Here is a 23,385-nt window from a genome sequence, read left to right as displayed (position 1 = left end):
ATGTTAGCTCAAGGCTAACCTTCCTCAAAAAAAAAAAAAAAAAAAAAAAGAGTTGATCCTTCCGCCCAATTCCCAAACAGAATACGTCAAGTGCATTACTTGTATTTGCTAATTTTTTTAGAAACTAAAACTGTTCCAGATAGTTTCCAAAATCTGTATTAAAGAAAATAAACTTTAAGATCTTCTCACTCCTGTCCTATAAAAGACGATTTTGCCTGTGCTCTCGAAGACCGGCATTCACGTGAAATTTCAATGCAGAGCTTCTGACAAGCTTGTGCAGCCACACACAGAACTTCTGCTGCCACTGGTGGAGCGAAACTGCTAACAAACACTCCAGCCTAATCTGACATCGCCCAGCCGCACTCCAGACGCTGTCCAAGGCCATTTTGCACAACCCCGTGGTTCTACTGCTAGGTATGTAACAAAGAAACTCACACCTGTTCAAAAGGGGACAGGCACAAGACTTTATCGCTGCAAAACACTAAACGTCGAGGGACAGAAAAGCACACGGACTCGTAGGATACCAGGGAACACCCCAGCATTCGACAGGAGAACTGGAGTTAGATCCACCAACACAGAAAGCCTAATACCGAGTTAAAAAAGAAAATTGCAGAACACACACCTCATGCTACCATTTTTAAAAGATGCACTATTTTAGGTAATGCTAGGAAAAAAAGCTGCTAATTAAGCAATGACACAGTGCTTTCACCTAGACTATAAGAAGGATCCCCATTTCAAAGATGTGAAATGAGCAAAAAAGTCTACCTTAGAACCAATAAAGTACCACATGTCAAACGCTCCTGAAATTCTCCTGGCTTCCAGACGTGTCGGGCCCTGTACCCAGGATGTGCCTGTGTCAATTACTGCTCTGATGGCAGAAGATTTAACTGTCAGGCTCTGATCTCCTAAGAATTTAGCAGCCAACTTAGAGTGCCCTACTTCAGAACCACACTTCATTTCCCTCTCCCTGACCCATGACCCCGGGACCAGTTCACCGCTCTGTCCGCAGAGCTGCCAGCGGAGGCTGGCCTGAAGAAATGAACGAGGCAAACGGCCAGTGAGGCCCGCACTGCACCACAGTGACCTGCGACAGACTGTCAGAGACTAGAAAAGCACAGGCGACTGACTCTTCAGTGACAGAGGACACCACTCACCCTTTTGTCTTTCCATCCTCCTCTGGATAAAAATCATTCGTGATTTTCCCAAACTTGGAAAAGATCTTATGGATGACATTTTTGAGTTTCTCCAGACGGTCAGGTCCCACCTGAGGAACATTGTCGACCACGATCACCGAATCGATGCCGTCTGCTTCCTGGGGCCGATCTTTGAGGATATCTCCCAGCAATTCTGTACAAGTGAAAGATTTGTCAAATGACTTTTTTTGACCAACCAAAAGATGAATCTATTAGCTTAGGACACTGAACACATTTCCAAGAAACAAAAAATGAATAACTGATCTAAATGCTTTCACTGCGAACAAAGGAAATCATGGCCCTGGCCTGCCTTAAAATTTAAATTTGAAAGAATTAGCAAGATTTTAATTCTTCACACTCCCTTTTAATAGTCAAGATCTGTCAACTGATTTCTAGCAATAACGGAAGATTTTAAGTGCATTCTTTTAAGAAGACTTTAATAATGCAGCATGCAAGGAGAGGAAAGCCTTTCACGGGGAATCAGGAAAACCCAAGGTGAGCTGGGGGACGCCTGCGGCGAGCCTGACCCCTCCAACGCAAAGCCACCAACCAGGCACTGTCTTCAGTTTACAACGAAACAAAAAGCCCGGGACCCAATATTCCTTAAGTCAAACAGCCTTGTTGGAAGACAACACGGGGCTGAGACCAGCATTAAAGGAGGAGACTAGAGAACACACGACCTCATGAGAGCACACCAACGATGGCGCGTCACAGCCTCACGACTCCGTGAACCGCCTCCCAGGGTTGTTGCAGACCCCAGCCCTCTACAGACACCCCACCCAGAAGGGCTGAGGACAGTGCTTGAACGCAGTAAGCCACGGGTTAACTCATCTGTCCCTAACCACACTCAAAACTCAAGATGGACTATGTTCACGTCACCTGCTTTTAAAATCAAGAGCAGAGAACCCAAATCTAAGAGCATAGAAGCACTCAAACTTCTTAGGACTGCTTCCTTTCCCTAACATGGCCAGTTTCAGTAAGAAAAAGAGAAGACAAGACAGGTGTAAAAAGGACGAGCAAATAGAATCATGAGAGGAGCCAAGGCGAACAGATCCCAGACGCGGACTGGAGGCCCACTGGTCTGCGCGGGCGGTCCGACGCCACCCAGGCGCTGCCCTCTGCCATCTTACCTGCGCTGTCTCAGGCCTAGAGTCCTCGGCACCATAACCCTCCAGCAGCAACAGAAACGCCTGACTGGCTCGAGATGCACATTTGGAGGTTAAGAGGAGTATCAGATGAAACAAAGCAAATGCTACCACCCTAATATAAATTCTGTACGAATTCTAAACCCAATTAGCTTGTCTGGAAAGCTGTAACATTACAAGGCACTGGGTCAGGAGCTGGAACAGAAAGACACCTTTCAAAGCTGCCATCAAAGCACAGTCCTGATGAAAGGACACCAGTAAATACAGCCAGAACGAAAGCACAAGGTAATTTTTAAACAACAGCTGAAGATAATGGCTTGTTACTCATGTATCTATGAATTTTGGAACCTAATTATCACTCCAATTTTTGTATTATGCTCTTAAGAATTTCAACAAGCTAAACAGGACACGTGTCACAAAATATTCTCTGCATTTCCTTTTCAAAAGTTAACATGAATTTTCTCCACTTTTGTTTGAAATTTGCCATAAAAAAAGTTAACGGGCCAGCCCGGTGGCACAGCAGTTAAGTGCGCACGTTCCGCTTCTTGGTGGCCCAGGGTTCGCCGGTTCGGATCCCGGGTGTGGACATGGCACCGCTCACCAAGCCATGCTGTGGCAGGCGTCCCACATATAAAGTAGAGGAAGATGGGCATGGATGTTAGCTCAGGGCCAGTCTTCCTCAGCAAAAAGAGGAGGATTGGCAGAAGTTAGCTCAGGGCTGATCTTCCTCAAGAAAAAAAAAAAAGTTAAAAAGGTCTTTCAAAAAGGAGAAAAAGTCCTTTAATTTCAAGAGGCAGGCCCTGTTATCAACTATTTCTAATTAAACTCAACATTTTTATGAATGATATTGGAAATATTACCTTAATAAATAAATTACTACTTAAATTTCAAAGAAGCTAAAACTGACACCCAGAAGAGGGAAAAAGAAGCGAAGAGGTACATTAGAGTCACACTAACAGGAGACATCTTCCCTACCGACACTGGAGTGAAATCCTTGGGTTATTTTAAAGCTCACTCACCATACAATTAAATGGCCTGTTAAGCCTGATCTGAATTTACAAGGTTTCCAATAAAAAGTTCAGCTTTTATACAAACTGTGGACTCTTCCCATAACCTGAAAGTGTCTAGTTTATAAGAATCTGCCCATTCACAGTACGGGAGTACATGTAGTAACTACGCAACGAAAAAACACAGTTCCTTCATCATCACCAGCCCTCGCACCTGGTCACTCTTGGCTTGTGGATTCCCAATCAGGCTCCAGGAGAAACAGAAAGAAGTGATTCTCAAAACTAAATAGCAAACATAAAGATACATGACACTTAACGAGCCCAAAGAGAAGACATTTAGAGGCACGACCTTTATCATAAATCAGTTTGACCGACCTCCAAAGGCAGTTGAAGAATTACACTGAAAAGATGATTGTAATTAAGATGCAACTGTGGGACGGTGCCGATCTGATTCAAAGAAAAAGGAGGCAAGAGGATGCGTGGGGCTTATGTCGCGCCCAGAGAGAGCTCTTCACGAGACTCAGTCCATTTTCAAAAGAAGCCGTACCTTGTGCGACGCTCTGACCCCCACAGGGCAGTTCTCATGAAACGCACACTGTACTTGAGCTACTGACCGCAACCAAGGGGCCTCAAGAACACTGACTGCTGGCCTGCTGAGTTTTAGTCCCTCAGGGCCAGGAGCTTCACAGGTCATTCTGGCAAAAATATCAGGATCACAAGGGCTCCCAAAGACCCTTCCAGCAGTCACCTGGCCCGGCTGGCCTGCGCTCATGTCGGCATCCTCTGACTGTCATACACTTCAATTCTGGAAACAATTCACGTGCTACCAATCTTGTGTGAATTAGGTGTGCTCAAATGATGCTTTAAAAAAGTCGATTGCAGAGTAAATAATCAAAGGCTCAAAATAGGCTTTAAAATCAAAGTTTAGATTTTAAAATGTAAGAAAAATTGTTGCCGTAAAAAAGAACAGTGGACTGGGCAGGAGGGTAGGGACGGGGGTGTGCCAGCGATACCACCTCCCTGCAAATTCTCAGCAACCTACCTCCTCGCCGCAAAAACACATTTCCTCCCTCCCGGGCGAGGGGCTTTGACTCCACGGCTCTCAAGCGGTCACTAGCTGTGGAGCCTTTCCTGCTTTTCATGCTAAAGTGTCTTTTATCTTATGAAATAACGTACAATAATAGTGACAGTAATGGGCAGCTCCTTAAAATTATGTTTCAATTAAAAGTTGAGAACTCTATGTTGGTTCCCTAAATTTTCTTTTTCATTTTACTTGAGAGTCTTCAGGATTCTGACTGAACCTCAGGATGCTCGGACACAGTATCTCAAAAAAACTTTACATCTTAACATAATATCTTATTTTCTCGGTGTATTATTGGTCACTTCATTAATGTTTCATTTACTTTACTCATTTTACTATCACATAGTCACTACATGGAGGAATCCACTGATGTGCTCCCAGCTTGGAGAGTTCGAACAGCTAAAAACAAAATAAAAACAAATGAGAGTAGCCGTCACTAGAAGTCACTTTAGGAGACAGGCTTTCTCAAGCAGAAAGCAAAAACAAAGCCTGTAAACTGAATCAAGGCAGAAAGGAAGGCAAAGCGAGCTAGAATCAACACCACCAAAACCTGAGAAAACTACCTGCCAGCAAATGGATGGGGGTCTGCCTGCAGACTCAGGAAAACAGAGAACCCAACAGGTGGCTGGCAGAGTCGACCTAGCATTATCTTACTAAGAAATTCTCTAGAAGTAGACACTTCTGTGGGTCAGGGGCAAAAGATCCAGCTCTGCCACAACCTGTTCCGAGGGACAGCGCCCCATCTACCCCTAAGAAGTCGGTACTGAGTCAGTTTCAGGCCTCTGACAGGTGTGGCTGGACACTCGGGGCAACCAGAAGGGAAACTGTCACCCAAGACCGTGCAGCACTGGAGGGTCCTGTTTGCTCGACCCTAATAACCACACCTCTGCCCCCACGGCCACAGCTCCCGCGTGCACGCCGACGCCATCCTCCAAATTCCTGGCTGGAGTGCAAATAACTGGCTCCCCAAGTCATGTCTGTCCCGTCCGCCCACCCTTTTTATTTTTTGGCGACAAGTGAAAGGAAAGCAGGTCCAAGCTCTCACAGGGCACCTTCCCTACGTGCAGGATGGGGACCTCCCTGCTGACTTCCAAGGGGGACCCCCCTGCCGGCTTCCAGGGCGCACGGTGAGCCCTCCCGCGTTCGGGGCCTCGGGAAGCTCCGCGCAGACAGCCCCGCCGCCTCACCTTCCTCGCTCACGTCGTCCACGAAATCCTCGGGGTCGCTGAAGGAAGGCTCGTCCGCGCCGCCGTCCTCCGCCGCGCCGCCGGGCTGCTCGCCCGCCCCCTCGGACCGAGCCTCGGCCGCCGCGTCCCGGGCCTGCTCCCCCAGGGCCTCGCCCGCGGCCGGGACGGGAGCGAGGGACTCCTCGGGCGGCGGCGGGGACGACCCGGGGGCGGCGCCGGCCGCTTCCTCCCGGCCGGCCGCGGGCTCGGCAGGCACGTCAGGCCCCGGCCCGGCCTCGACCTCCGCAGCCGCGTCCTCGCCGCTCGCCGCCTCCTGCGCGCCAGGTCCCCCGGGTCGCGGCGGCTCCTCCCCCGGCGGCGGCTCGGCGGCCGGCTGCTGCTCCTGCTGCTGCCCGGGCTCAGCCCGCTGCTCGGCCGCCTCGGGCGCCGCCACGTTCTCCGCGTCCTGCATGGCCCGCTGCTACCGCCTCGCCCCGCCGCGCCGCGCTTCCGACTCTCCCAGGCCGCACCGCGCGCCGACCGCGGGCCATGTGCGTGCGCGGGGCGCCCCACCAGGCTCGGAGCAGGGGGGCGCCCACGCCCTGACGCCTCACAGAGAGGCCGGAGGGACCAAAGGGCAGCAGTGTATCCACCGGCGACTGCGATAAGGCTCCTGTGACTAGCACGTGCTCAACTCTAATCACCAAAGCTCCTCCGGTCAATCTACAAACTCAAGGGGAGCTCGAGCTCCCCCATTTATGGGAGCGGATGGTTCCGTCCAACATGGCAGCCAGGCCCCCTCCTTCTCCCGTCGGGCGCTGCGGCGAAGGACTAAACTACTTGTGACGCCGTAGGGAGGGAGCAGAAGTCGTCTTGGTATACAGGACTGAATGAAAATATCTAACTCAAAAATTAATACTGGAGGGAACTGTAAGTTCAACCAACTATTTGGTTGTGATATCTCAGCCTCTCACCCGAGAAATAGTTTAGCTTACATTACTAGGTCCCCCCTTCACGTGTCGGTGTTTAGACTCCTCCACTGACTGGTCAAAAGGATGGACGATTCCAAAATATAAAAAGAAATCCCGGACTTTGAGCCGGAGATGGACAACACCACTAGGAAGACGACTGCATGGCGCAATACAAAAACGAAGGAGAGCTGCTTTAATCGCTTACGCCTAAGCCCACCGCAGCGGCTCTAATTCCGCCTCCCCCATTCAGATGGTCACCGTGGTTCAGCCCTCGGAGGCCTCTGCGCGCGGACGCTCGAGCGAGCGCAGGTCACGTGGGGTAGGGGGCGGGGCTTGCCGCGGGGGCGGGGCCTGCCGCGGGGGGCGGGGCCGGCGCTGGAGCGGGCGGCGTGGTCCGCCCGGGGAAGGGTATTCTGTGTTCCTGACTTGCATTTTGGTTTATTCCGGTGCTCGAGGGCAGCCGTTGATTGTGAATGTTTTAGTAATCCTAAAATAGAACCGAGTAGTTCTGGGAGAGGGGTATAAGGAGTTAGTGTTGAATGGATGCAGAGTTTCTTTTGGGGAAGATGAACAAATTCTGGAGATGGATGGTGGACACGGTGCGCAACAATGTGAACGGGTTAATGCCTCTGCGCTGCACGCTGAAAAACGGCTAACCTGGTAAGTTTAATGTTGTGTGGATTTTACCGCAATTGAGAGAAAGAAAGAAAAAGACCCTAGGTTCTTAGGTGGCTTTAGTACTAGGTTTGAATTACTTTCAGTCCTGTAACATTGGGCAGGTCACTTGAGCCCTCTGCCTCAGTTTCCCCATCTGTAAAATGAGGGGTAACTCGTTTTATGTGCGTGGCCTGTGGACTGGCTTCACCAAGACAAAACGATTTCTCCTAGAAGTCGAAGTTATCCTCCTAATTTCTAGTTTCATCTGCAGTGTTCATAGATCATTGCGCTCTGCCAGCCCTTCTCTTCCAGAAAGTGCTGAAGGTGACAAATCGATGAACAGGAAGCAAATATTCACAGAAAAGCTGGAAAACAGCTGACCTTCCTCGGGCAGCTGCATGTTTCTTAGGAAAGACTTCTGTGGCCTGCATATGTTGCACAGAGTAGCCACTGATTACTGTTTCCCAGTGAGGGGAAAATTGTCATATCCTTTAATGCAGGTAAAATTGTGAACGAGCTCATGATGCAAAAAAAAAAAGTGTATTTTCAAAATGTATCTCCTAGCGTTATAGGGGTAGTAGCACCAAGACATTGGCAATTCCATTATCCTCACAAGTTGGAGAAATGCTGCCACTGATACTCAAATTGTGTAAATGCCTAAGTGGGAGGCGCTCTGTGTTGGGGATACAATTGTGAGTAAAGAATGTAAGATTCTTGCCATCTAAGAATTACAGTGAACAGGGGCAACATTCAGGAATCAAAGCGTCACAGAAGTGAGTGTAAAAGTGAGTTTGGATGGGGTCATAAATTCTTTGACACTCCTCCTCTCAAAGGGGGAAGCCAAACCCTGCTCCTCTGAAGTGTGGGTGGACTTAGTCACTCGCTTCTCATGAATAGCATGTGGCAGGAATGATGCTATGTGCCTTCCAAGTCTAGGTCCTAGAAATGATAAGCTTCCACCTGGTTCATACTCTCTCGGGTCACTGTCTCTGAAAGAAGCTAGCCAGCAGGTCCTGAGGACACTCAAGCTGTCTATGGAGGGGCCCCCGTGTGGAGGAAATGAGCTCCCAGTCAGCATCAGCACCACGTTGCCGGACATGTGAAATGGAAATGGATCCTCCAGCCCCAGTCAAGCCTTCAGATGGATGCAGCCTTAGCCCATGTCTTGAGAGAGGCCTCAGGAGAAGCTAAACCTGCCCACACCTTGATCTCAAACTTCCAGCCTCCAGAACTGTGAGAAGTAAATTTCCATTGGTTAAGCTGCCCGGTCTGCAGTATTTTGTTATGGTGGCTCAAGCTGATTAATGCAATAGGTAAATAGATAAAATCCATAGAAAAAGGCCTAGGAGGATACACTTTAAACTGAAAAGAGTGTTTGGTGAAGGTGAGTAGCACTGATGGTGGGGCTGGCCCCGTGGCCAAGTGGTTGGGTTTGCGCGCTCCGCTTCAGCAGCCCAGGGTTTCTCTGTGTCGAATCCTGAGCGTGGACATGGCACCTGTGGCAGCGTCCCGCGTGCCACAACTGGAGGGACCCACAACTGAGAGTACACGGCTGTGTGCCAGGGGGGCTTTGGAGAGGAAAAGGAAAAATAAAATCTTTAAAAAAAAAAGTGGTACTGATGGTGTTGGCCAAAGAAAAATGTTAATTATAGATTCTAGGTGGTAGGTTTGTAACTGTTCAGTGTAAAATTCTCTCAACTTTTCTGTATGTTTGAAAATTTTTGTAATAAACTATTGAGAGGGATCGAAAGGACTCCGGAACCAGCTTCAAGAGCCCCCCAACCACTGGAACCATGAGCCTCAAAAAGAATAAAAAACTGCATATGGTTGACATAAAGTATGTTTAAATCCATTTGTTCATAATCCTACTAAAAAAAGAAACCTTGTTGATCACAGGTGATTGTTGCTGGGAAATTATGTCATTATTCTAAAGACAAAAGACTCTAGCAACAAATAAGTAATCTTGCCTTTCTTTTCTTTTTTCTTTTTGAGGAAGATTAGCCCTGAGCTAACTACTGCCAATCCTCTTTTTGCTGAGGAAGACTGGCCCTGAGCTAACATCCGTGCCCATCTTCCTCTACTTCATATGTGGGACGCCTACCACAGCATGGCTTGACAAGCAGTGCCATGTCCACACCCGGGATCCGAACCGGCAAACCCTGGGCTGCTGAGAAGTGCAATGTGCGAACTTAACTGCTGCGCCACTGGGCCGGCCCTTGCCTTTCTTATTTGATGTTATATTTCAAGGTAACCAAATAGTTGATGAGGGATTTTTGTTCTTTATCGAAGAATTCTGGCTAATAAATGCAGAAGGATCAATAAAGTTGGACAGGCAACATTTTGCAACTCTTATGAAATAAGGTTCCAAGCAGTGGTCCTGAAACTACCAGGTGAGAGGTTGATAGGAACCATGTAATGGAGGGAGCAGGACGACACCACCTGAATTTAAGGCTATAAATTTCCCTCTACACACTGCTTTGGCTACATCATACAAATTATAACATATTGTGTTTTCTGTTGCAAATATGTTCTAATTTCCCTTATGATTTCTTCTCGGACCCATGGATTCTTTAGAAATGTTAATTTGCAAATGCTTGGGGATTTTCCAGATAGGCTTCCAAAATTATTTCTAGTTTGATTTATGTTGTGGCCAGAGAACATAATACTTTATATGATTTCAGTCCTTTTTAAAATGTGTTGAGATTTGTTTTAACGGCCAAGAATGTGCTGCATCTTGGAGAATGTTCCTCGCGTACTTGCAAAGTGTCCTGCTGGTATTGGGTGAAGTATTCGATAAATGCCAGTTGGGTCAAGTGGGGTGATAGTTTTGTTCACGTTTTCTAAAACCTCACTGATTTTCTGTCCGCTTCTCCTATGAGTTGCTGAGAGGGCAATGTTGGAATCTTCCGTTCTAATGATGGCTTTGTCTCTTAGTTTTATCACTTCTTTCATGTGCTTTGAAGTTCTGTAACAGGGGCGTACACGTTTAGGATTGCTTTGTCTTTTTGGTGAACCGGGCCCCTTAGCATTTCAAATATTCCTTTTTATTCCTGGTGATATCTCCAGGTCCTGGAGTCTGCTTTGTCTGATACTGGTACAGCTATCCTCCAGCTTTCTTTTGATGAGTGTTTACCTGGTGTTGTGGGTTGATTTGTGTCCCCTCAAAAGACAAGTTCTTGTCCCAACCCCTGGCACCTGTGAATGTGACCTCATTTGGAAATAGGCTCTTTGCAGACATGATCAAGTTTAAATGAGATGATATTGGATTAGAGTGGGCCCAATCCAGTGGCTGATGTCCCACGAGAAGAGGGAAATTTGGACACACACAAACGCAGAGAGGAGGATGCCATGTGAAGGTGGAGACAGAGATGGGAGTGTGGGTCTACAGGCCAAGAAATGTCAGGGATCGCTGGCAACCACCAGAACCTAGGACAGGGCAGGAAATGGATTCTCCCTCAGAATATCAAGAAGAAATGAAGCTGCTGACACCTTAATTTCAGAGGTCTAGCCTCAAAACTTTGAGAGAATAAATTTATGATTTTGTTTTGTGCGTGTGTGTGAGAGGAAGATTAGCCCTGAGCTAACATCTACTGCCAATCCTCCTCTTTTCGCTGGGGAAGACTGGCCCTGAGCTAACATATGTGCCTATCTTCCTCTTCTTTGTACGTGGGACACCTGCCACAGCATGGCTTTTGCCAAGTAGTGCCATGTCCACACCCAGGATCCAAACCGGTGAACCCTGGGCCGCCAAAGCAGAAGGTGCACACTTAACCGCTGCACCACCAGCCCAGCCCCTTAAATTTCTGTTATTTTAAACCACTTGGTTTGTGGGATGTTACAGCAGCCCTGGGAAACTAACGTATATGGTGTAATTTTTTTTATCCTTTTATTTTTAACCTATGAATAGCTTGATATTTAATGTGGGTTTCACAGACAGCACATAGTAGGACCATGCTGCTTTAATACAATCTGATAATCTCTGCCTTTTACTGGGTGTGTTTATATCATTTACGTTCAGTGTAATTATAGTTCTGGTTGGGAATACATCTACCATTTTACTGTTTGTTTTCTTTTTGTTCCATCTGTTCTTTGTTCCTTCTTTCTTCTTTTCCTGGCCTTTCTTTTATTCACGGACAATTTTTATTACTTTTTATCTGAACTATTAGCGTATTAGTTATACCACTTTTATGTTTTGATACTCATTATTGTAGCACTTACTGTATTTTATCTTCAATTTATCATAGTCTCACTTTAAATAATATTACTCTCCTTTCCCTATTTCCTTCTGCTCCCTCCCATCCTTTATAGTCTTGTTGCCTTACATTGTGATTGTCTGTTGTAAACCTCACAATATGTTGCTGTTTTTTATTTAAACAATAAATTTTCTTTTAAAGAGATTAAATGACACAAAAATGTCTTTTACATTTACCCACACGTTTGTTACTTAGGATGCTTTCATTCCTTTGTGGATTTCCAGATTTCCATCTCTTTCTTTTTCTCTTTAGCCTGACAGGTTTCCTTTACCATTTCTGTAGTGCATTCTGCACACAGCAAACACAGCCTAACTTCTAGCTAGATAAACAGAAGACCTTACACTAAGGCTGGTCTACCACAGTTTCTATTACCTGAAACATCGTGTGTGGCTCTCAGCAAAAAATTGCAAGGCGTGCTAAAAGGCAAGAAAAGCACCATGTGAAGAGAGAGCAAGAGTAAGAACCAGACTCAGATATGGCAGAGGTTTTTTCATTATCAGACCAGAAATTTAAAATAGCTATGAGTGGGGCTGGCCCAGTGGCGCAGCAGTTAAGTTCACACGTTCGGCTTCTGCCCCCGGTTGGCCGGTTCAAATCCCGGGTGCGGACATGGCACCACTTGGCATGCCATGCTGTGGTAGGTGTCCCACATAGAAAGTAGAGGAAGATGGGCACGGATGTTAGCTCAGGGCCAGTCTTCCTCAGCAAAAAAGAGGATTGGCAGCAGTTAGCTCAGGGCTAATCTTCTTCTTCAAAAAAATAATAATTAAAAATTTTTGAATACGTAACACATGCATGGGGTACAAAATTCAAAAGGAAAAGGTTATAGTGCAAACTGTCTCTTAGCATCAGCCCCCGTTTGTCATCCTGGAATCAACCACAGTTCCTAGTTTCTTGTGTGTGCTTCCAGAGACCTTCCATACATACTCAAGCACACGTGCACACACACGTATGTGTGTGCGTGGATATGTCTCATTGCAAGTGGCAGTGTGCCATGTGCACTCAAATGCACCTTGCTTTTTGCACCTAATTTATGATGAGATCTTTGCACCTCGGTACATACAGACCCGCCTCGTTCTTTTTTACACGGCGTGGATCACCGGAAGAATAACTCAGTCATGTGGGTGTGATCCACGCGCAAATTAAATGTACTCGTCTGAGGAAGATAGTCAGTAGACTGTTATCAATAACCCAAGGCAAAAACAGTATTTACCTGAGAGAGGGGAGAGAAAAAACTGCAGCCTGGGCACGGGAATCTTGGTTCACATATTGTGAATACACTGATTAGCGGCCTGGGTCATCTGCCCTTGAGCAGACTGACGAGAAGCATCGGAGAAAACAGTCTCACCTGTTTGCCGATTCTCCAGGAGCCTCCGGAGTATAGCCACACAGCGCCCGTGACAGGCCGCCTCTGTGCAGTGTCTCCAGTGTCCTTCAGCATCTCCTCCTCGCTTGGCAGGTGTGCACCACTTCCCTCCGTCAGAATGTCTCAGGACGCAATGCAATTGCTTAGCCCTAGTGAAAGGCATTTGGATTGTTGCCCGCCTTTTACCAAAACGAATGTCCTTGTAGACAGGTCCATTCACACAGTGTGAATACACTTTATTCGGGGTTTGCCTCCGTTGGCAATGCGTAGTCCAATTCGTTCCACTGCATCAGACGTTCCATAGCTGTCTCTTGGGTAGGTTCCCCCACCAACATTCAGGAGAGGTTTCCTGTGCTGGGGGAGGAGGTCTGCCCGGGGGGCGTCACGTGCCGTGTGAGACACATGGGAGAGGAGCAAGCCGCCTGCCTGCTGTCCCCTGTGTTGGTGGCCTGCCTCGGCCCCTCCTGCCCTCGCGGAGGATCAGAGATAGACGTTTGTGGTAAAATGAGTTGGTGGAGCAGCTGCTAGGGCCTTTAATCAAGCCCGGTTCCTCGAAAGGACCCATTGCCAGAATTCAGACGCTGCGGCCACTTGTGCAGCCCCTCGGGGTCAGAATCGCTGCCCAGTGGCCGGAGTGTGGGACGCGGCCCGGTGTCTGGGCTTCCTCGACCGAGAGGCAGTATGGCCCACTGCTGTGCTTCCAGATGTGTATTTTCATTTCTGTCTGTTAAAAAATGATTAAAGAGGGGCCAGCCCGGTGGTGCAGCCGTTAAGTGCACACGTTCCTCTTTGGTGGCCCGGGGTTCACCGGTTCGGATCCTGTGTGTGGACATGGCACCGCTTGGTATGCCATGCTGTGGCAGGCGTCCCACATATAAGTAGATGTGAGCTCAGGACCAGTCTTCCTCAGCAAAAAGAGGAGGATTGGCAGCAGATGTTAGCTCAGGGCTAATCTTCCTCAAAAAAAAAAAAAAAGATTAGAGAAGACAATTTAGGTGATACGGAAAAACCTTATTTAAACTTCGTGAAGGGATAGTCTCCGTTCGGAGAACTGTAAAATGGGAGGGAAGGCAGGGAGCTTTTACAGGATAAAGAATAAAGAACAAGGAAGAGAAAAATAGAGCGTATCTGATCTGCTGGGGCCACCTAGTCAACTTGTTTGGGGTGAAAAGGAACAAGGACATAAGTATGGAGCCCAGAGTTGACTTGGCGTTTGGGGACTGGCCAAGGGGGTAGACTGAATGTCAAGCACAGCATTTACAGGGATGCAAAAGTTGATCTAAGTGGCTTTTTTTTTCCTTGAGGAAGATTAGCCCTAAGCTAACTGCTGCCAATCCTCCTCTTTTTGCTGAGAAAGACTGGCCCTAAGCTAACTTCCATGCCCATCTTCCTCTACTTTCTGTGTGGGACGGCTACCACAGCATGGCTTGCCAAGCGGTGCCATGTCCGCCCCCGGGATCCAGGCCGGCAAACCCCGGGCCACTGAAGCAGAACGTGCACACAGCCGCTGCGCCACCGGGCCGGCCCCTGATCTAAGTTTTGGTTTGCAGACGTGGCACCCCAGGCAGGAGTGGCTCCACCTTGGGCCTAGAAATTTATTTCAACATGTCCTAACTCTATTTTTAAACTTAAGTTCATTTTGAGGCCAAATTTAGAGTTCCCATGAAATCATGGGTTTGATGAGCTAGTTGTATTTTTAATTCACGTTAACCTGGATCTGTAATTATTAAAATGAAAAATGTTCTGCCGCATCCGCCTTGGGGAGGCCTGGGGCTTGGGTGGGAGCGAGAGAGCCAGGCTGGGTCTCAGCTGCCTCCCTTGCTCGCTAGATAACCTTGGGCAACTTAACGTCTCTAAACCTGTTTCTTTATCTCGAAAATGGGAATATTAATAGTGCTTACCTCATAGACTTAGGAGAGCTTCCACTAAGATAATGTGGATAATTTGTGCCTTTATTTTCTGGAAGGCTTATCTTAAAAGGAGGAGAAGTATTTTCAAGAGGGCTGACCAGGTTCTGAGGGTGGGGATCACTCTTGGTTTTTAGAAGGAGCCTTGAAGCTGGGAAGTGCCCAGTCCCTGAGCCTGGGGGCAATGGACAGAGAGGTGGAGACCCAGGGTGGCCCTTGGGGGTCTCAGGGTCCCCAGTTGGGTGGCTCGTGGGTGCCTGGGAAATCCCCTTGAGCTGGAGGGGGCTGAGTGGTGCTGGTGCGAGCAGAAGTCCCGACTCCCCACCTCACCTCCCAGCCTCGGGCCAGCCTGGGCTGCTTTGTCAGCAGCGTGGCCCAAACTCTGTGGCCTGAGGGTCCTCCCTCCCCTAAAACAAAGCAGAAAGTGAGGTTGAATTCCATCTCAGCCAGATGAGTGGAGGCTTGTCATCAGATGTGCTGTGATTTAGAAAAATGAAGAAGTGAACCGTTTGCACATCTGATTCACCCTCTTCCGTATTTAGAACACAATGCCTGGCGCATGGCACGTGCTCAGTCAGTGGCGCCATCATCAGCTCGGGTGGCCTGATTTTGGATGTACTGGTCCAGCCGACGTGGACCTGTGTGATCATGGGGTCTGGGTGGAGACATGCCTCCTCTGGGCCATGGCCTGGAGGGCTGACCCGAGAGACCCCAGGAGATGAGAGAAATGCAGGATGGAATCCATCACGGCTTATTCTAGACAATGCGCGCATGTGGGACACGATGCCCCATTCCTCTAATAGAAGGTGGAAAGGAGACGTCTGTGCCGGGGGGAAGAAAGGAGAGCCAAGCTGGGAGAGGCTGCAGTCACTTCTCTGTCCGTCGGTGCTCTGTGGACGGCAGATCCACTGTTTCGTTTGAAGAGCTGGAAGGCGTGGGGACCCTGGATGACCCAAGACAGACGCGTGCCCAGTGCTGACCTTCGAATTTAGAAACTAACTTTAGAGTCAATGGTCGGGTGAGTTTTGACACATAAATATGTCTGTCCGGGAAACCGTGGCCTTGATCAGGATTCAGAGCATTCCATCCCCCGAGAGGTCCCTCAGGCCCCGGGCCCGCCATCCTCCCTCTGCACCCAGATCCAGACACCACCGACTTGGAGGAGGAGGAGGGATCTGAATGGTGGGAAAAGAAAATAAACAAAAACAGAACGAGCGATGTATGAGGGAGAATTGAGAAACAGCGGGGTCCCATCCAAGTTTGTATTTGCAGAATCGCTGTGTGTATACACTTTGAAGAGAGGCTGGGTTGTTAGAACAGATTTGCATTTTCTTTGTGGTTTTTCCATCAAGTTGGAAGGAACAGAACCCCAGTGGGCAGAACCTAGACGGCTGCCAGCCCGGCGGTTCTCAGACTGTGGTGCTCAGGGTGCTGGGGTTCCACAGCCGCCCACCTGGGGGTCCACACACCAGCGACTCTGAGTTTTAAAACGTTTTGAACTGTCTAGAAATGGCAATACATTTTATGTTTATCATGCTCCTATCTTTCTTTATAGATTTATAATTTTACTATATATATAGTACTTTACATATAGGATTTTATCTATATTTATATAGTATTTATTATATAAATACGAAAATTATTATATAAATAATTTTATATATTATAGTATTTATAGTATTTAAAGTATTTTTATAAAATATATAGAGATGAAATACTATGTATAGATAAAATACTATGTATAATAAATATATATAGATAAATATAGAGTAAACATATAGAGATAAAATACTATATATAGTAAACATATATTTAGATATTATAATATATAAGTTTATATATAATATAAATTATAGGGGCCAGCCTGGTGGTGCAGCGGTTCAGTGCACACGTTCCACTTCGGTGGCCTGGGGTTCATCGGTTCGGATCCTGGGTGTGGACCTGGCACCACTTGTCAAGCCATGCTATGGTAGGTGTCCCACATATAAAGTAGAGGAGGATGGGCATGGATGTTAGCTCAGGACCAGTCTTCCTCAAAAAGAAAAAGTTATATTTATACTCTATACAGTAAAAATACTATACATATATAATAAAATTATAAATCTATAAAGATAACAAGGGCATGATAAACTCTATATATTTAGTATACGTAAAATATATATTTAAAGTGTATATATATATTTTTTTCTGCTTTATTTCCCCAAACTCCCCCATACATAGTTGTATATCTTAGTTGTGGGTCCTTCTAGTTGTGGCATGTGGGACGCCGCCTCAACGTGGCCTGAGAGCGGTGCCGTGTCCGCGCCCAGGATCCGAACCCTGGGCCGCCGCAGCGGAGCACAAGAACTTAACCACTCGGCCACGGGGCCAGCCCCTAATGTATATTTTTTATATGCATAATAACATCTATGTCACCAAACGACATAATGCACGTTTGTGAACCTTATTTGTCTGTATTACTCTGGACTTTGCACTTTTTCCGTTGTCTTTCTGAGGTTAATTCACTTTCGCGGGCAGAGTGGCAGCCCTTCCTTTCGCTGCCGAAGAGCTCTCCGCGGGGCACTGCGGCCGAGCTTCTGCATCCGTTACCCGGTTGCTGGGAATTTGGTTGTTTCGGGTTTGGGGCATTGCAGACAATGCCGTGAGGGACGCTGTCCCGCGTGTGCAGGGGCGCATCTGAGGGACGTGAACCTGCGACTGGCACGGATGGCTCCGGGGTTGGGCATCTTCAGTTTTACAAGATGAGGTCGGATTTTCTCCAAAGTTGGTTGTGGAGCTGGGTCGGCTTATCTCTGCGGAGACCTCGAAGGAAAGCTTCCACCGTGGCTGTGAATAAATGGGAAATTCTTAAAATGATACCGTCGTTAAGGGGTGTTGTAATGCCTGTCCCGGGCGTCATAAGAGCTTAGAGCCTCTGGCCAGCCAGGACAAGCTACAGCAGCTCTGCCACTGACCCAGCCAATGGCCTTGGGTGCATCTTGGTGCTTCTGTGGACCACACTTTGCTCACCTGTATGATGGGAGAGACAACTCTGCTTCAGAGGGACTCGGGACCTTGGGGAGACAGGAGAATAATTCCACCGCCTGGCCGTGGCTGGATCCTGTCCTGGAGGGAAAACCGCTTTGAAGCGTGTTATTGAGTCAATTGGTGAAACTGCCAGAATTGGAATAGGAACCGGAGATTAGATCAAATAATACTGTCAAGGCTAAATTTACCTAAGTCAATAACCGAACTAAGGTAAGAGAACGTCCCTGTTCTAAGGAAATACCCCCCGAAGCATTTCAGGGCAAAAGGCCATGGTGCGTGCAACTTACTCTCAGAAGTATAAATAAGGATTGCAGGAGACGAAGCATATAGGCTAAAATGTTAATGCCAGTGAACAAAAGAGATGGGCGGACCTCCTGAGCTCGGGGAAGACTGAGAGCAAGGACTGTGATTTGTTTCACCGGGAGCTCCAGAGCTTGACACAGTGCCCAGTGGGTAGCAGGTGTTTGGAGATGTTTGTTGATTGAATGAATGATTGAATAAACAATGAAAGAACAAGTTAGTAAATCAAAGATGTGCTATCTTGGCTGGACTACGGTTGTTGAGAACTCCTTGTGTCAACATTGACCTTTTTATGAAGTTTGCTCTCCAGTGATAGCCTAGCTCACTCCCAGAACAGAGTAGATCAGCGCCATCCAATAAAAGTAGAATGCGAGCCACGTGTGTAATTTAGAATCGTCTGGTGGCCACCTGAAAAGTGTAAAAAGAACAGGTAAAATCAATTTTAATAAAATATTTCATTTAACCCAACATATTTGAACATTATCACTTTAGCATATAATTAACATTAAAATTATTTTATTTTATTTTTTTGAGGAAGATTAGCCCTGAGCTAACATCTGCCACCAATCCTCCTCTTTTTGCTGAGGAAGACTGGCCCTGAGCTACCATCCGTGCCCATCTTCCTCTACTTTATATGTGGGACGCCTGCCACAAGCATGGCTTGATGAGCGGTGTCACGTCTGCACCTGGGATGGGAACCGGCGAACCCTGGGCCACCGGATCGGAACGTGTGAACTTAACCACTGCGCCACCGGGCCGGCCCTAATATTAAAATGATTAATGAGATATTTTACCTTCCGTTTTTTTGTCCACTGTCCTGGCAGTCCAGCTTGTATCGTACTTATGGCACATCTCGGTTTAGACGCTCAATTTTCATCACAAATACTTGATCTGTATTTAGAGTTCATAAAATTTAGGGTTGAAAAAGTAGGTTCGTATGCCTCAGTTGTTCCAAACATACTTGAAAGTTTTCCGGTAGCTGAATTGAGTATCATTTTTAAAATGTAAATTAATTAAAATGAAATAAAATGAACAATTGAGGTCCTGGGTCACACTAGCTACCCGTGCGGGGCTCCCAGGCCCACGTGGCTGGTGTCTGCCGCATCGGACGGGCCGGGGGTGGACGCTCAGGAAGTGCTATGGACCAGATGAATGAATGAATGAATGAATGAATGAATGAGTGGACCTGGGCTGGTTAAACAGACCGCCCTCTCATAAGGGTGTCAGATTCAGTCAAGGGCATGTTGTCAAAGGAAACAACAAATAGCAGAATTATATGTGCCATATGATGCTTTCTTAAAATATTAAGTAAGTAAATATTAGTATATGCATAGGAAAAATATGCATATACCAAATGGTATTTGATGAATTCAATAAATACTCATTGAGAGACTGGTCTGCCTGAGTTGCTGAGTTAAGATCTCTGCCCTCACAGAGCTGCCCCTCCAGCTGGAGAGACGGACAGTAGACAAACGAAATAACCTCAGATGGCGATAAGTGGAGTGAAGATAAATTATTACAATAACTGGGGGGCAGTGGAAGGCAGCGTAGACCAGGGATCAGAGAGGCCTCTCTGAGGAGGACACACGAGCTGAGCCCTAAGAAGCCAGAAATGGGAGCTGCGTGGGGATGGGTGGCGAGAATGGAACAGCAGCAGGGGAAGGGCTTTCTGAAGAGGACTAGGAAGTGCAAAGGCCCTGAGGCAGCAGGGGGACAAATGTGGCCGTGTGGGGAAGATGGAAGGTCTCTCTGTCCAGCACAGTGAGTGGTAGGAACCGACACCAGGGATGGGCAGGCGCTGGAAGGCTTGGGGCCTTGTAAACCGTGCTAAGGTTTGCTGTTGACTGAAGAATTAGGGAGGAGTCACATTTTTTGCAGTGTTTGAATTTTTTTTACACCAAGCATAGATTCCTTTCAAACTCAGCAAAAGCACATGTAAAAATGGAAAATAAGGGGCTGGCTCAGTGGCTCAGCAGTTAAGTGAGCACATTCCACTTCGGCAGCCCAGGGTTCACCAGTTCCATCCCGGGTGCAGACGTGGCACCGCTTGGCACGCCATGCTGTGGCAGGCGTCCCACATATAAAGTAGAGGAAGATGGGCACGGATGTTAGGTCAGGGCCAGTCTTCCTCAGCAAAAAAGAGGAGGATTGGTGGCAGATGTTAGCTCAGGGCTAATCTTCCTCAAAAAAAAAAAAAAAGGAAAATAAGTATAGTCAAGTCAAGAGCTGTGCTTTTTTTATTTTTTTTACAGTGCTCGAGCTACTGTTGCATTTTCTGACCTCTGTCATGGGGCCTCAGAACTTTCTAGAAAAATCTAGTGGATGGGCCCTCAGGGCTGCCAGTCCCCTGTCATCTGGAGTGGCTCCTCCTGCTTCTGTTTTCTTTACAAGCTTCCTCCTAAGATTGCGTTGCAAGGCGCAGATCTGTGGCAAAACTCCGGTTCCTGCCCTAAGTGTGGCCTGGCATCCCGAGGCCGCCTTACCTCGGAGTCTAGGCTCTCATGACGTTCGGCCGTGCTGGCGGCGTCCGGGTGATTGCACAGCATTAGGGAGCCTCAGCGTACGGTCGGTTCTCGGATTCGTGTCCCTGACCCTTGGAATGAGTTTTGCCCATGAGAAGCAGGAACTGAGGGCGTCTGCGTGTAGATTTCGAGTCAGACGGTGAGGACAGCAAGGCTCCCGCCCACCAGCTGGGCCTCCGGGGAGCCAGTTGCTTCGCCACCTCCGTCAATGTCTTAGGCCAACTCGCCAAGAAGCAGAGTCTGGGCCCGGGATCCTTGCTGAGAGTGTCCTTGGGGGGAAGGAGCAGGGAGTGAGGGGGCAGAGGAGGGTGGGGAAGGAGTCGGGCTGAGGTCTAGCCTCACCTGGTCCTCGGAGCGCTGGAGGATGCATGGAACCTGGAGACAAGGGACCCGACTGTACCCTGTACGAGTCAGCTGTGGGCTGAGGGTGTGGACTGGGAACAATTTGCCAGAGCAAGGTGCAGCTGAGAGCCACCAGCAGCCGCAGCAGCGGGGGGGCACCAGGGACCCGTGGCCTGGGTGGGGTGACATCAGCTTCGCCTTCTCCATCTGTAAAGGCAGGTAGCGGTGCTGCCTGCCTCACGAGATCACTGTGACACGTTCTGCACAAATAGTTTCAATATTTGCATTCAATATCTGGCTTCGCACAGATACAATCTTCTAATTTACTTCCCCCCCCCCCGCCCCCCGCTTAACACTGTATCACCAATGTTCTTTTTCCACATTGCTGTGTAGTGTTCATAATTATCAGTTTAAAAAAATCATTGACTGGGTACAATGTAGCAGTCTGGGTTGCATCCTGGAACAGAAATGAGACATTAGTGGAAAAGCAGGTGAAATTACAATAGTGTCTGGAATTTCGTGACTATGTACTAAAGTTAATTTCTTGGTTGTGGCAAACGTGACATGGTCATGTAAGATGTGAACCTTAGGGTTTACGAGAACTCTCTGAATTATCTTTGCAACTCTTTTGTAAATCTGAAATCATTCCAAAAAAAAAAGTTCATTAAAAATTATAGAGACTTAGATATTTTCACACCAATGTTCGTAGCAGCATTATTCACAATATCCAAAAAGTGGAAGTAACCCAGGTATTTGTTGACAGACGAATGGGTAAATAAAATGTAGTGTGTCCATACCACGGAATATGGTTCAGCCTTAAAGAGGAAAGAGATTCTGACACCTGCTACAGCGTGCATGAACCTTGAGGACACTGTGCTAAGTGAAATAAGCCAGTCATAGAGGGACAAACGTTATATGATTCCACTATGTGAGGGACCTGGAGCAGTCAAATTCACAGACACAGAAAGTAGAAGGGTGGGTGCCGGCGGCTGGGGATGGGGGTCTGAGGAGTTAATTTAAAAGGGACCGAGTTTCAGTTTGGGAAGATGAAAAAGTCCTGGAGATGGACGGTGGGGATGGGAGCACAACAACGTGAATGTGCTCAATGCCGCAGAACTGAACACTTGAATATGGTTAAGGGGCCGGCCTGTGACCAAGTGGTTAAGTTAGCGCACTCTGCTTCGGAAGCCCAGTTCTAATTTCGCCAGTTCGAATTCTGGGTGTGGATGTGGCACCGCTCCTCAAGCCATGCTGAGGGGGTGTCCCACATGCCACAACTAGAAGGACCCACAACTAAAAATACACAACTATGTACTGGGGGGCTTTGGAGAGAAAAAGGAAAAATAAAATCTTTAAAAAAATGGTTAAGATGGTAAGTTTTCTCTTGTGTGTACTTTACCACGATAAAATGTATTAAAAAGAAAAAAAAATTACTGAAAGCCATCTTTTTTGGAAGTATTCTCCTGCCAGCCGGCGGGGTGCTCTTGAGTGGGATGCTGAGTTGACGGGGACTTGATCTTCCCTCGGGTGAAGCGTGGAGGCTGGAGGAGGTGATTTCTGGGGGTGCCCTTTGGGTTTCGGGATCATGGAAAGAATTCAACTCGGCAGAAGAAACTTGCCGCCTGCAGATGGCGATCTCGGCCCACCCATTTCAGTAATGAACTGGGGTTGCTTTTTTACTCATCTTCCTTCTGAAATTCCTAACATAGTGGGAAGCCTGAGAAGGAATTTTCTCTCCGATGAGTTTCTTAGACGTTTCTCCAGGATGTTTTATCTGAACGGGGCTGTCCCTAAGCTCGCAGAGCTGGGAGGGGAGGGAAGAGGGAAAGATGGACCCAGAGGATCAAATGTGGCCCAGATCCTCCAAACTTCCCCCATCTCACTCCGCCAAGCCCCCCTTCTGCCTTCAGCCAACGGCCAGCTTGACTCTCTCTCCTCAGATGTTGACCTTCTTCAAACGCAGGGCCTGGGGAGGGATCTGACAGTCCTTGTTCACCTGCCTGGGCCCCGGGACAAGTGCCATAAGTGGGCAAGTTCTCTGAGCCTGTTTCCTCAGCTGTAACGTGGGTCAGAAATGCTGACTTTCAGACAAGATCACGGGGTCCACAGGGTGGGGAGCGTTTCCGCCTTGGTCCCAGCTGTGCCCTGCGGGAACCAGAACCCCCGCTGTCAGGCTGTGTTCTGAGACGCCACACATTTTAGCTTGCTTGGTCCTCAGGACGACCCTATGAGGCGGGGCTGCTGGTGTCCCCGTGTACGGCGGAGGCATCCAGCCCCATCCAGCCGGCAGCTTGGCCTCAGACTGTGCTCCCCTCCCCTCCGCTCCATCGTGTTGGGCCCTGGAGAGTAATGCCTTCACTGTGGTCCTTCATGAAGATGAGTGATGAGAATTGGAAAGTACAGTTTGTGATGATATATCCCTCAGCAGAGGGGGAAAATTGGGGGATG

At 47.9% G+C, this 23,385-nt stretch overlaps 2 protein-coding genes and 1 long non-coding RNA gene across 11 annotated transcripts in view; 1 reads left to right on the top strand and 2 right to left on the bottom strand.

The window, feature by feature from the left end:
• EIF3B (eukaryotic translation initiation factor 3 subunit B) overlaps positions 1-6,294 on the bottom strand; it is a 29,554-nt gene extending 23,260 nt beyond the window's left edge. For 3 of the 7 annotated variants that reach the window (XR_011424235.1, XM_005615206.4, XM_023655150.2), the window contains exons 1-2: positions 5,614-6,120; positions 1,155-1,347 (exon numbers count right to left, since the gene is read on the bottom strand). Coding sequence is in view for 3 of the 7 variants with exons in the window: in XM_005615206.4 (XP_005615263.2) it covers positions 1,155-1,347; positions 5,614-6,064 (644 nt within the window). In the remaining 4 variants the exon portion in view is untranslated. Of the gene's footprint in view, positions 1-1,154; positions 1,348-5,613 lie in introns of all 7 variants that reach the window. The other 4 variants (XM_070230658.1, XM_070230656.1, XM_070230657.1 and 1 more) reach the window with 4 other exon arrangements.
• A 611-nt stretch (positions 6,295-6,905) lies between these two features.
• Positions 6,906-23,385, top strand: part of SNX8 (sorting nexin 8) — a 66,504-nt gene continuing 50,024 nt past the window's right edge. Inside the window, exons 1-2 of one of the 3 annotated variants that reach the window (XM_070231384.1) lie at positions 6,906-7,223; positions 9,217-9,467. The gene's annotated coding sequence lies outside the window, so the exon portion shown is untranslated. Of the gene's footprint in view, positions 7,224-9,212; positions 9,468-23,385 lie in introns of all 3 variants that reach the window. The other 2 variants (XM_070231383.1, XM_023655144.2) reach the window with 2 other exon arrangements.
• On the bottom strand, positions 17,107-22,593 carry LOC138917049 (uncharacterized). The gene is made up of 3 exons (XR_011424444.1): positions 20,557-22,593; positions 17,756-18,481; positions 17,107-17,572 (listed from the first exon to the last, which is right to left on the bottom strand). It is a non-coding gene; the product is annotated as an uncharacterized lncRNA (long non-coding RNA).

The sequence above is a fragment of the Equus caballus genome, chromosome 13 (assembly GCF_041296265.1).
Source record: "Equus caballus isolate H_3958 breed thoroughbred chromosome 13, TB-T2T, whole genome shotgun sequence".
In the NCBI taxonomy this organism is placed as follows: Eukaryota; Metazoa; Chordata; class Mammalia; order Perissodactyla; family Equidae; genus Equus; species Equus caballus.
The sequence above is the reverse complement of the archived record's forward strand: the minus strand, read 5'-3'. Positions and strand labels throughout refer to the sequence as shown.